Here is a 12870-nt window from a genome sequence, read left to right as displayed (position 1 = left end):
AGAACATTATAGTTGTCCCAGAAAACGTGCCAACCTACTGTCATCTCAAAGCATAACATCGCAGAAAAAAACTATGGCATCCACTTTCATTTAGTGGCATAGCCTACTTTGCCTGGGACTTGGCCACTGACTCCTCCACCGGGATGTTTCATTACAGTGCCTCCCTTGTCACCAATAATAATATGGTTGACTCCAGCAAGAGAAAGTGATTTCCTGGAAAAACTCTGGTTCAATAATAAATCCTGATAGCACCCCTCTCCTTTAGAAGGAAAAAAATAAATACACACACAAACATCCTTTCTGAAGGCACTCTCTGCTCCATGGCTTCTTGTTCTGCACCCCCAAGCTCAAACCTTCCTTGCCTCTCCCTCCCCATGAGAGTCTCAAGTGGGGCCATGGAAAACTCTGGACATTGTGGTGCAATTGACCCATGTGTTGTATCATGTGAGAGCCAGGGCTGCTTGGCACATATAAACTCATAGAACTGTAGAGTTGGAAGAGACCATGAGGGTCCTCTAGTCCAGCTGTCTCCAGTACAGGAATCTTTTGCCCAACATACAGTTCAAACATGTTTGTTTGTAGCTGTATATCTAAGATCAGGGATGTGGAACCTACGGCCTTCCAGATGTTATTGGACTCCAGCTCCCATTCAACCAAGCTAGCATGGCCAATGGCCAGGGATGATGGAAACTGTAGAATAGCAACATCAGATAGGACACCGTTTCCCCATCTCTGTCTAAGACGCTCTGGAATGTGAACCATTTCATGACTAGGGATGGGCAAATCTATCAATTTCAGTTTCTCTCAGTTTCTCCCTTTTCCAGTTCTAATTTCAATTCTCTACATTTCCACATCAGTTTCATTTTTAAAGTGCTCATGAAAACACACCAGCATTCTTTGTGTGGATTTATGCACATTTTAAAAACTGAATTGAATTTAACCTCCATCCCTCTATTCACGGTGGGTAACTGAATATGTGAACGAGCTTCCACTGAAAAACACCCAGGATACAGTAAAAGTGCTGCATGCGGTATTAGATCTGTGGCAGTCCAATCAGAAAGGGAGAAATGGAAAGCTGGTCCCACCCCAACAGCTCTGCGGAGGTCAGTTCCATTTGGCTCCTCTACTTACAGAATTTTAAGAACTGTTGCCGGAGTTTGCTTGTTTTCCTCTTCCCTCCATGTCCCCTTTCCCGTTTTCTTTGTATCTTTTAGGTTGTACATCTGTGGGCAGGGACTGACTTTTTTTTGTTATTCATCGCATGTAAGTTTCTCTGGGATACTTTTTGGATAAAGAGCAAAGCGGAAATGCTTTTAGATAAGCTGCCCACTTGTTGCATTCTGCAGGGGAGGCCCTGCTAGCAATTTGGCTGCCGAGTGAAGTTTTGGGAGCAGCGATGTGCAGCAGGGTGCTTTCTGTGGTGGCCCCTAAATTGTTGAATGCTATCCCTTCTGGGCTCATCACTGTATACCAGTGGCGCGCGGTGAAATTTTTCATAGGGGAACAATTAAGGCCAGAGGCACTAGCTTGTGAGGGGTGGGGTTGATATCATGCACTGTGATGTTGTGATGTCCTGATGTCATGCACATGAGCATCGCACCTCCCTCTCGGGCTTTGGGAAGGAGGTGCCAGGGCTCTGACAGGATGCTGGAGCCTTCCTGCCTCCTTGCAAAAGCCGGATGGGCTTTGGGAAGATGGCAGGATGGGTCCATCAGAGCCTTGTGCCTCCCTCCCTAAGCCAGGCAAAAGCTTCCCAGGCTTTGGGAAGGAGGCACCAGGGGAACATTTAGGGGACTAGCTTAGTCCCCTTAGTCCAATGGCCACACGCCACAGCTGTACACATTTTGACATCAGGTCAAGACCTCCATTTTGTACTGGCCTTTGGGTGTGGAAAATATTCTATGCAGTGTTGTTGTTTTCCAGGAGATACTCAAGGGTACACAATACTGGCACCTCTTGTTGTTGTTGTTGTTGTTAAAAAGTGTGGGACTTACTGCAACAACTTCATGGTGAGTACCAGCACCTATTTTTCTAGGGGGGAAACCACTGATTATATAGATTAATTGTATTGAGTTGTCTGTAACCACATATTGAAGGGCCACATACTGAAGGGCCTATGAAAAAACAAACAACCTGCTGCTAGAGCCATCAGCTGATGAATGCACATATGATTACTAGCTTGTAGTAGCACAGTGGTGGGCTTTTTCCACAGGTAGCTCCAGTTTTGTGGAATGCTCCTCTGCTGATATACGAGATGCCCCATCAGTATTGACATTCCACTGGATCCTGAATACACATATGGCTAAACAAGCACTTCTCTGATCTCTCCTGCTTTAACTGCTTTGCTGTTTTAATAGGCTTGTTTTTGTTGTTGTTTGATTTTATTGGTTTTATTGATTTTTATTGGTTTATGTTAACGTTTTGATGAGGTTGTTTTATCGTGTATCCTAATGATGTGTCTTTGTTTATTTTTATATTTTGTTTCACACTTGTAAATTACTTCGAAGCCACCTTGGCAATTAAGCTGCATTCAAATATATCAATCAATTAACTAAACACCTACCAGCTCTAAGATCTGCCGGCCTGTTGAGTATTGTTATGAAGTAAGAACATTTCATGAGTTTTTAAAGCTGATAGATGGAGAATCGAAAGTTTTATCCTTTTCTTTTTTCTTCTCATCTTTATCTATTTTCTTTTAATTTTTATGTTAAAATAATAATAATAATAATAATAATTTATTATTTGTACCCTGCCCATCTGGCTGGGTTTCCCCAGCCACTCTGGGCGGCTTCCACAGAAACCAAAAAACACTAAAATATCATACATTAAATGCTTGATATTTGATATTTATTTCCTTATACTTTTTTTTCTTTGTTCTTTCAAGCTTTAATAAAAATTCAAGGGAGGGGAAACAATCTGCTGGTTTCAATGGGATTAAAACAATTTAACTGCCTGGTTACCAGTGTAAACAATTCATAGGATGAAAGAAAACTCCATTATAGGAATGTTCACCCTATTTCTACATTAGAGACAATGGGTTTTTTTGCATCAGTGACCAGAGTTTTCCAATGACCCAAGCTTTGAGAAGCCTGAAGCTGGTAAAAATCAGATTCATTTCCCTTCATGCATTTATCATTGATCCAACATTCCCATCTACCAAGCTTCAGGAGAGTTCAAAGGAGGGAAGGGGGGGGGGCTCAAATTATGTGACTAGCAACCTCAGCTATGGCCCACAACAGACAAGAACCCCGACCCCAGTCCCACACTTACCCCACCCAAACCATCATGCACTTGGGGCAGGACAAGGAGGGCAGATTGAAAGAGCAGGAGGTTGTAAAACGTCATCTTAAAAAATAGCTTAAAGCTTTACAAAGATGTTATGGCAACGAAATTTTTTGTAATTAAAGTTCTGTTGTTGCTGTTTAAAAAAAGAAAGTGGTTGTCAAACCAAGTTTGTTCGTGTGAGTCCCATACAAATGAAAGAAGCCTGTGTGTGTGTGTCCAAACACATCCTTTGGAACGATGCAGGACCACTTTATCGCCAAGCACAGGAGGTCCATAGTCCATCCAGGACAGGTGGGTGCCTTTTGCTGTAATCCTGCCCAGGTGAGGTTTGCGTGGAGAAGCTGGGCCTCTATGCGGTGGCAGAGCTGAGCCAGTTGGTTGGCCCAAGCGGAGGGTTTATCGGATGATGATTGGTTGGGATGGATTTTTCCTGTTCACAGAAGATTCACAAACAAATTGAGTCTCCCCCCCCCAAGCCCATCCCTCTTCATGCAAAATGACCCGCAGCGCTTCAACCCTCCCCCCCTCCCCAAGCTCTTTGAACCCAGACATCTAGTTGGGGTGTATCAAATGGTAAACATGGAATATCTTTCTTCTCTGTGGTCTCCTAAGCACCCCCAATGAGCAGGGAGCAAACCCCATGGCACCCCTATGGGGACTTGCTTCTGAGTAAACATGCCTTGGAAATTTGTAAAACAGGTTGGATGTGGTTAGCATTAATCTCAGTGACTTTTAAAGATGGTTTCATTCTGGTTTCATTACTTTTTTAGCTGCCTTGAGTCTCTTTGGAGAAACAGGTTGGGTAGAAATGTCTGAAATAAATAAACTAGGCCTGAATGGCTAAACAAGGGATGGAGAAGTTGTGGCTCTCCTGATGTTGCCGTGGCCATGCTAGCAGGGGCTGATGAGAGTTGCGGTCCAACAACATTTGGAGGGCCACAGGTTTACTAGCTCTCAGGTAATCTCATATTTATTTTACCTTATGTCTTTATCCAAACAAGCAAGGTGTTATGAAATGCTGCATCAGAGGGTTTTCCTTATTTTATTTTATTTTAAAAATGCAAATGCTTTTTTTTAATGAATGAATGAATGACTGGATATAACCTTCCTCTTCAAATCAGCCTTCAGCAGCCTGGTGCCACCCAGAAGTTTTGAACTACAATTCCCATCAGTCCCAGCTGGTTGTAGCCCAGGACCTCCGAGATAATTTCTGGGGAATCCACAAAGAAAGGAAGCACTCTAGTTCTGCTAAGGAGATCTGCAGACATAGATCCCTGGCCAAGGAGGGTAAAAAACACATGAATTGCCATTGAATTTATAACAATTGAGCCAGAGTTTCAGGAACACATGGGAACTCTTTCTCAACCTTGAGAAGGAAAGATTAGGTAGATTCCATCAAACCTTACTTTGGTTGGTTTACTAGTCACTCCCAATGGCTGTGCTGGATGGAACTGATGGGTCCAAAACATCTGGAAGGCGCTAAGTTGGGAAAATCTCCGTTATACCTTTTGAGGAGATTCAGGGTCTTCTCGATAGGGTTTAATTCATAATAATCAAGCCACTGAGATATTGCAAACGGGTCATTGGCAATGGGTTTGGGTTTTACTTAATGGGTTTTCACCGGAAAGCTACAGCTGAATTAAATATGGGCTGGCAAGTTGATGTCGGTAACACTGTCTGGACTCCTGCATGCACGAAGAGCTCCAGATCCCACAAGAAACACCCATCTGGAAACAGCTGGGAAGAAAGGTTTAATGTTCTGAAAAGGCACCAGCTGGAGCTTGCTCACCCTCTGTTCTCCCCTGCCAATATACAGTGATGACTGGTGCCCAGAACTAGTGAGGCAGAAATCAGAGGAGTCCAACAGGAGGCAGAGCCAGAGCCAACTCATTCTAGTTTTGTCCCCGTCCTCCTACTCCCTGCTGCATTCTGCAAGGGCAACACTGAGACTAAGGAGGAAGAAGCCAACAGGCAGTGCTGGCACCTCCTGGGTTGCATGTGAGTAAGAAGGCAGGTGGGTGGAGACTGGCTGGGGGCAGAATGGGGTGGGTGCCCCACTCACCGTGATGGAGAAGCCTCCACTGCCAATATATAAGGAGGAGGTGCGGCTGGGTTGGGTGAGGCCAGGGCTCAACGTAGGACTAAGAGCTGCTGCCTTTGAGGGCTATAGGGAGGAGGAGCCTGTAGCAAACCAGACCTATCAGTTAACCTTGAAGAGGGAACTGCTTGCAGGGTATGTGGGAAAGCTACTGATAAGAGAAGCGAGGTTAACGCCATAAATATATGGGACGGAATTGTGAGGGGTCCTGCAACCAGAAAAGGGCAGGCAAATGGAGCGCTTGCTATGTGTGATGCAAAGAGTCTCAGGCTTTCTCCTGGAAGACCCCACTGGGACCACTTCATGCAGTAGTAGAGCTCTGAGGATAATACTGAACCTAAACAGAGCTCTAAAAACTGAGAAGAAGGCAGTGAGTAATCTCATAGCTGCCAAAAAGAAAGAAAGTTGCTCTGTGTATTTTTGAAAACCTTTGATCCGTACATCTTTTAAAAGATGAATGAAGTAATAGATGGCCGTACAGTGGAGAGAGAGGGATGAGCAGGGAGTGGGAGACTGTCCTCCTTTAGTGAGCAGTATCAATATAAAATGCATTACTAGTGCTGGAGCTGAATCCTCGGCTCAAATTAAGCCTCAGCGCAGTGCTAATGCTGGGAAGACTCAACAGAGGTAGGGCTGGACAGTGCCTGTGGTCTCTTTCTGCTGGTATTGGGGATGATGGCTTAGCTGCAGGAAGAACGATGGGGACATTAGAATCAGAGGCTGCTTCTTCAGCATCACACATTCCTATTTCTCCAAGCCAGAGACTGGAGGAATAGTGTTGTTCGGCTGTGGCTGGTGTCCATTGGGACTGATAGGGCAGAAGGCAGGGAAGTCAACAGTAGGTGGCGCCAGAGCTAATGGCAGGCAGAGCCAACTAGTTCTACTTTTGCCCCCATCCTCCTGCCTGCTGGGCTCTACAAGGGCAACACAGGAGGGGGAAGTTGACAGGCAGTGCCACCTGCTGGACTGGTTGTAAGAAAGAAGGCAGGCATGTGAAGGCTGGCTGAGGGCAGACGGAGGTTGCCCTAATGAACCTGCCACCACAAAACCGTAATGAGAAGGCCACCAAAACACCATGAATAGGAAATGGCACAGTGTGTAGTAAAATATCTGGGGCTGGCCCAGAGCAATAGGTCAGCTATCATCAACCTGGCGCACTCCAGGTGTTTCAAACTACAACTCCCATCAGCCCCAGCCAGCGCCAGGTGGGGAGGGTGGCAATAGGCAGTGCAGGTGGTTGCTTTGGGTGTTGGACTTCCAAGCGAGCCGGGTTAATTCGGGCAAAAGCCACTAGGGGGAGCTTAGACCTCCTTTCCCTAACCTTTGGGACAATGTTGCCCGGGTTGCGTGCACCATTTGCAACATCCCCTTTCTCTGCCTCTGAAGAACAGGACGCAATAGGCGATCAGCATCCATTCCTGCCCCTTTGCTTGTCCCGCCTGGGTGGAAAAAGGAAGCAGGGCTGCAAACACCTTGAAAACCCGCAAGGAGGGCACACACTTGCCCCATGCAACAAGCTGCAAGAAGAGAGGCAGCAAAAGGCTTCTGAGCCCTCCCTGAAAATCCCTCCTCTCATTTCTGCAGAAACACGGCACAAACCATGGCTTACATCCCTCAGTGCAATCCTAAGCATGCTTAGTCTGAAGTAAGGCCCACCATGTCCAACAGGTCTTACTCCCAGGTAAGGGTGCACAGGACTGCCACTGTGGCAACTTGGGTTAGCCTGCGGACACACACTTGCACCACCCAGCGAAACTGGAAGTAGCCTCTCTTTCTACCATTCCCCAAAAGGAGAAGGTGAGAAGCCTTCGCTGTTTGGAGGCGAGCTTCCTCCCTTTTCTTCCAAAGTAGTGAATTGGGCAGAAGGGTGTGTGTGCGTCCCCAGGTGCTAGAGCGAGCGGCAATGGCAAGCGAGCATTGCTCATCAATAAAGCGGCAGCTCTAGCTGTCCCGACAGGAGATCCCGCCACCAGGATACAACGCGTCCTAGCTGCTTCAGAGGTGCCTGTCCAGATCCTGTAGCTAGCTGTGCCTCTTTGGGGTGGATCTCCATGGTAGCTTGCAGGGGTAGGTGGATGGTTGGGAGTGGAGTGCCTGAGTTATTGAGGTTGCCCTCCAGCACCCGAGGGCCAACAGAGCCCCGAAAAGGACTTCGGAAAGCTACCAAGCAATGTTTGAAAAGAAGTCAAGGATCTTCAAGCAATGGCCAGTCTGATCCTTGACCCAGGAGAGGGCAGGGCAGTAGACTCTGGAGTAGGGATGGGTAAACCTATCCATTTTGGTTTCTCAGTTTCCCAGTCTTAAATTGAGTTCTCCACATTTCCACGCCAGTTGGCATCTTTTCCTTTAAAAAGCCATCATGAAAACTCACCAGTATTTTCTTTAGTGTGAATTCTTCCTAATATACACTTTTTTTTTTTGCAAAGCAGTTTCCCTTGCTCTAATGAATTTCCCTACGTTATTTTCACTAACAAATGCATTGTTATGCACTCTTCACCCCAGTATATGCATATTTAATTTGCACATTTACTTGGCTGCGGAACTGCATTGCAAAATTCAGAGAAGTGCGAAGGAGGGCCGTAGTTTTGGTTTGTGTATCATTACAGAAAGTGTGGATTAGGTAGATCCGTATTTGAACACAAACTGAATCAAATCTCTCCCTCACCCCTACTCCGCATTGCCCACTTCGGTTGGCAGGGTTGCGTAAGGAAAGGAAGGAACTGGTGTGTAAGGGGGTGGTTTGCGGGAGGTTCAGGGAAGGAGATGCCTCCATCTCCTCTGGGCGGAAGCAGAAGACACAGCTGAAAAATCCCTGTGCATCAGTAAATGGAACGTGGATGGAAATACAAAGCCACACCAGCTTTATACTGGAACAGACAAGCCGAGCCCGGGGTCAAGGCTGCTGCCCACAGCCCTGCCCAAGGCGAAGCAAAATCCAGAGTCTACCTTACCACAAGACGGAAGCAAGCGAGCATGCAAAAGCTGCGGGTTTGTTCCGAAGAGAGGAAGAAGAAAAGAAGAAGAAGAAGGAGAAAAAACCCTTCATCATTAGCAAAATAATAAGAATAATAATTTTTTTAAAAAACCCAGAGGGAGGCAGATGGCTGTCTGCCAAGCATGGCATGACCTTAGGGTCAGCCGGGATTGTTCAGATGACTGTTTGTTAAATCCATTTCCTGGGAAACGTTTGCTCCTTGGTTTGCTCTCTTCATGTGAAGATGACTTACAGTCAACACACCAGCTTTTGCCTGTGGGAGCACCCATCCACCCCGGTCTCCCAAGAGTCACGGGGACAAGGCTTTCTTTCACAGCGTTGATCGGTTTGCTTATTCTATCATTTTCTTCCCTCCCTTGTCTCCTCCTATAAACACTTCATTGCAGCGTCCCATTCTTGGAATCCAGAGGTGGAACCCAACACGCATCTGTAATCGCTCCATTATTCATCCTTAACCGACTTTCCTCTATCTCTTTTCTTCAGCTTTCCACCTCTACCTCGAACGACGCCGACTGTTTCAACCGAAGGCTCGGCCATCCAGAATCCATACCTGGGAAGGCCATCAAGGGGGTCTCTCTCCCCTTATTCTTGCATTCTAACCCACCCAAGACCGGGCAGGGGGGGGGGGACACAGGCGAACCTCTACCCACCAGCACTTGGCCGGAAACCACTTTTGATCCAGCACTGAGCGGCAGCAGCTTTTGCCACCAACTTGCCAATCTGCCACAGCGGTTTCTTGTTTCTTTCCATTATACCACTTTGTTTGTTTGTTTTTCATTTGTATTTTTGTATTTTTTTTTGTTTTTGTGTTTTTTTAAGCATCATTTTTTTCCAAAAATTAAGATTTCAGGACAGATCACTACAAGGAAGACGGGAGGTGATGGAGGCATGGGGATTTTACAAACTTGAGGAGGGATTTCTTCCAAGTTGCCACTGCCACGGCTTCATGGGACGTGGACGCACATGCAAAGTGCGCTGGTCATTCGTACGCACGATCTAACTCTTGGCTTACGATTTGCCACACGTTGCGTTGATCTCTCTCTCTCGCTCAGTGTACATGTGAGTGCATGTGTGGTTTATAAGTCACAGCATCTCTCCCGGAAAAGAAAATATATATATATAGATATATTAAATGAATAAATAAAACCATGACTCTGATTGGTTGGTCAGTGCTGGGTTGGGATTGGAGGACCTGGCTCCAGACGATGGTCAGATTCTTCCAGGGAGCGGCTTACTCGATCACCATGCAACGGGGCAAGTGCTGGGAAAAATATTTGAAAAGCTCTGGAGTGGCCCCTGGACAATTTGTCAACTCGAGTTCTTCTAAGTCTTGAAGCTGGACGAGGCCCGAGAGCCCAGTTGTGGTCAGGAGAGGACAACCTGGAAAGACCAAAATCAGAGAGCACCCCATGAACGAGAAGCAACTCATTCAGACGACCACAACTTACAGCAAGCAAGGCTAACAATGGTCACATTCACACGTCACATTTAAAGCACTCTGATACCACTTTTAACAGCCCCCTGCAAAGTGGGATTAACTGTGAAACCACTCTGGGAACTGTAGTTCCAGGAAGGGAATAGGGGCCTCCTAACAACGCTCAGCAGCTCCCAGAAATCTTTGGGGGAAGCCATGCCCGTTCAAAGTAGTGTCATAGTGCTTTACATGTGTGGTGTTAATGTGGCCTCAGAAGTCATCCCCACTGAATTCAGCTGAAGCTATTCTAGGGACACGTGAATTCATTAGTTTTGGTTTCTCTTGGTTTCTCATTTCTCTGGCCTCAAGTTCAGTTCTCCACAATTCCACACTAGTTCAAGATTCTTTTTAAAAAGTTAGCATGAAACTGCATCAGTATTTTAGTGCAAATTTATCCTAATATACACATTTTATGCAATTTGGCCGGTTACACATTTTTGTATGCCATTTCCTTGAACACAATGCTTTTGTATAATATTATTTTCACAAATATAAGTGTTTTAATAGACATTTTACCTCAGTTGTATGCATTTCTGTGCCCATTATTGTCATTCTCATGAGGCAATGCAGCTCTTAGGCCATGCTTCCTCATCCTTGGCCCTCCAGATGTTTTTGGCCTACAACTCCCATGATCCCTAGCTAGCAGGACCAGTGGTCAGAGATGCTGGGAATTGTAGTCTCAAAACATCTGGAGGGCAGAGGTTGAGGAAGCCTGCCTTAGGCAGAAAAGGGTTTCCTGCCTCTGAAGTAAAGTGACCAAAGAAATGAGTATTATCAATTCCCTTTCTCCACTTTCAGCTTTCTGGGGAGAGGGGGAGGTAGTGTGTAATCCCTAGCCAAAGTTTCCCTTATTTTCCTTTTGCCCTGCCCCCACCCCACACAAAAGAATGTGGTGACAGTGTTTGCAAAGTCTCAGCAAAGTGGTGGGTTCAAATGGATTCATGATATGCATCAGAAAATTTCCCCTTAGTTTGGCTCTCACCAGCAACAGACAAGAGGCGTAAACTTCTCATTCCCAGCAGATGCTTCAGGCCAAAATCTTGAACCTGAAACAGGAGAGAAGGAGGGAGGATTTGTGAGCCTGAATTGCTATTACTTGAGAAGCAAGTGGGTTAAGTCTGTTAACTATGCTCGTTTTTAAGACCTGAAGTCTTGCCAATATGGGGGTATTCTATTGGCACGGGTGCCAACTGTGAAATAACCATAGCTGTCAACTTTTCCCTTTTCTTGCAAGGAATCCTCTTCGGAGTAAGGGAATTTCCCTTTAAAAAAGGAAAACATTGACAGCTATGTAAATGACCTTTCTAGAGAAGTCTGGGGCAACCTTTGGCCCTTCAGATGTTGCTGAACTACAGCTCCTATAAGCCCTGGACACTGGCCATGCACGCTGGGGATTATGGGAGTTGTAGTTCAGTAACAACTGGAGAGCTGAATGGCTGTTAGGCGGAAGATGGAGCAGACTGGTTCTCTGTTACTGCAGATGACAACATTAGGAGAAACTTCCTGATGGCTAGAGCTGTTCAGCAGTGGAACACTCTGCTTCAGGAAGCAGGGGGCTCTCTTTGACTTGAGATCTAGCAGCAGAGGCCTACCCAAAGATACTGCAGTTGCATCCTGTATTGTAGATATTACACTGAGAAAGAAATTGGACCAGATGACCAACTCTATGTCTGTCCGTATTTTCATCAACAAAATATTGGAGCAGTGGAGGCCGGTCCATTTGGGAAAATAGGGCACTGTCCCATCAGCCTCAGTCTGCCCTCAGCCAGCCCCCACCTGTCTGCCTTCATACCTACAGCCCATCCAAGATGTGGCACTAGCTGTCAACTTCCTCCTCCTTAAGTCTCGGTGGTTGTCCTTGTAGAACTCAGCAGGGAAAAGGATGGAGACAAAACTAGAATTAGTTGGCTGTGCCTGTCATTGGCTCTGGCTAGTCCCAATGGGCACCAGCCATCACTGTTGTCAGTCCTTCAAATAGAGGACTCACCTCCCCAAAGGTGAGGCTACAAGACCACCTGAAGCTCCAGAATATTGTCATTTGCCAACTGACCTGGCAGCTGCCACCACTTGCCAGCTGTTGGGGGAGAGAGCAGGAAGCAGGGATTGCGTAAAGGGAGACCCCCAGAATCTTTCCCACCTCCCCAACCTCTTTATAGCCTCTGCCAACAGATTGAAAGAACCAGGCTGCTCTTTCCCCATTACCAGAGGATTCTTGGGGACTGCCCAGGAGATTTTGCCCCTTGAAGACAAGGTGGCATAATAACACCCTGCTTTCCACACACAGAAGCTGCCTAGAGCTGCTATTGAATTGTACTTCAAGCCTAACAAAGAAAGTCATGTCGGGGGGGGGGGGAGAGCTGCCCCTGCTGCCCCTCAACATTTGCCTCCAGAGGCACTTGCATCAGTCTATTAGTAGGGCCAGCCCTATCTATTACCTACCTGGCAGCACCAACGGAGGTATAAGTTCCTAAGAGATGACATGGTGGACAAGTAACTGAGCCCGGTATCTGTGATCCGCACACACCTGCAAGAGAGTTGGGGAAAATCGCAACTGTGAGGAGGAAGGCATGAACAATAGGAGCAAGGGGGGAACTTCTCAACTGCCCAGTCCCTTTTTATTATTGATATAAAGCAGCAGTATAATTTATGCTTTTAAATGCCTTTTTTATGTTGAGATGAGTAATGTATGGATTCCATAGTTTGAGAGCTGGAATATTAGAAAATGTACCATACTACAAATTAAATAAATTAAATAATTCAATAAATAAATAATTCAATATAATCTATATCTATCTTTTGAAGAGTTGTTTCTTTGTTTGCTCCGCGTCTGGACAGCTCTTAATATATCCTAACCCAATTTTGCAGGATGGATTCTTCAATCAAGGAGCAGGTTTCGTCTGTGTTTGGATACAGCTGGAAGCCATTTGGAATCAAGATGGCGGGCCACACCTTTCAAAACTGTACTGATCTTAACAACTGATTTCAAAACTGAACTGATATTTTCCCCCTTAGAATTCC

At 46.0% G+C, this 12870-nt stretch overlaps 1 protein-coding gene across 4 annotated transcripts in view; it reads right to left on the bottom strand.

Annotated features, from left to right (window-relative positions):
• Positions 1-2828: 2828 nt before the first annotated feature.
• The window catches only part of FBXL16 (F-box and leucine rich repeat protein 16), a 78199-nt gene continuing 68157 nt past the window's right edge, over positions 2829-12870 (bottom strand). For all 4 annotated transcript variants that reach the window (XM_083473765.1, XM_083473763.1, XM_083473762.1 and 1 more), the window contains exons 5-7: positions 12292-12376; positions 10835-10898; positions 2829-9758 (exon numbers count right to left, since the gene is read on the bottom strand). In XM_083473765.1, coding sequence (XP_083329891.1) covers positions 9610-9758; positions 10835-10898; positions 12292-12376 — 298 coding nt within the window. In that variant the 3' untranslated portion in view covers positions 2829-9609. The remainder of the gene's footprint in view (positions 9759-10834; positions 10899-12291; positions 12377-12870) is intronic.

Source organism: Podarcis liolepis (assembly GCF_965112155.1).
Source record: "Podarcis liolepis genome assembly, chromosome: 14".
NCBI classification, from domain to species: domain Eukaryota; kingdom Metazoa; phylum Chordata; class Lepidosauria; order Squamata; family Lacertidae; genus Podarcis; species Podarcis liolepis.
Note: the sequence above shows the minus strand (reverse complement) of the source record. Positions and strands in the feature narration are given on the sequence as shown.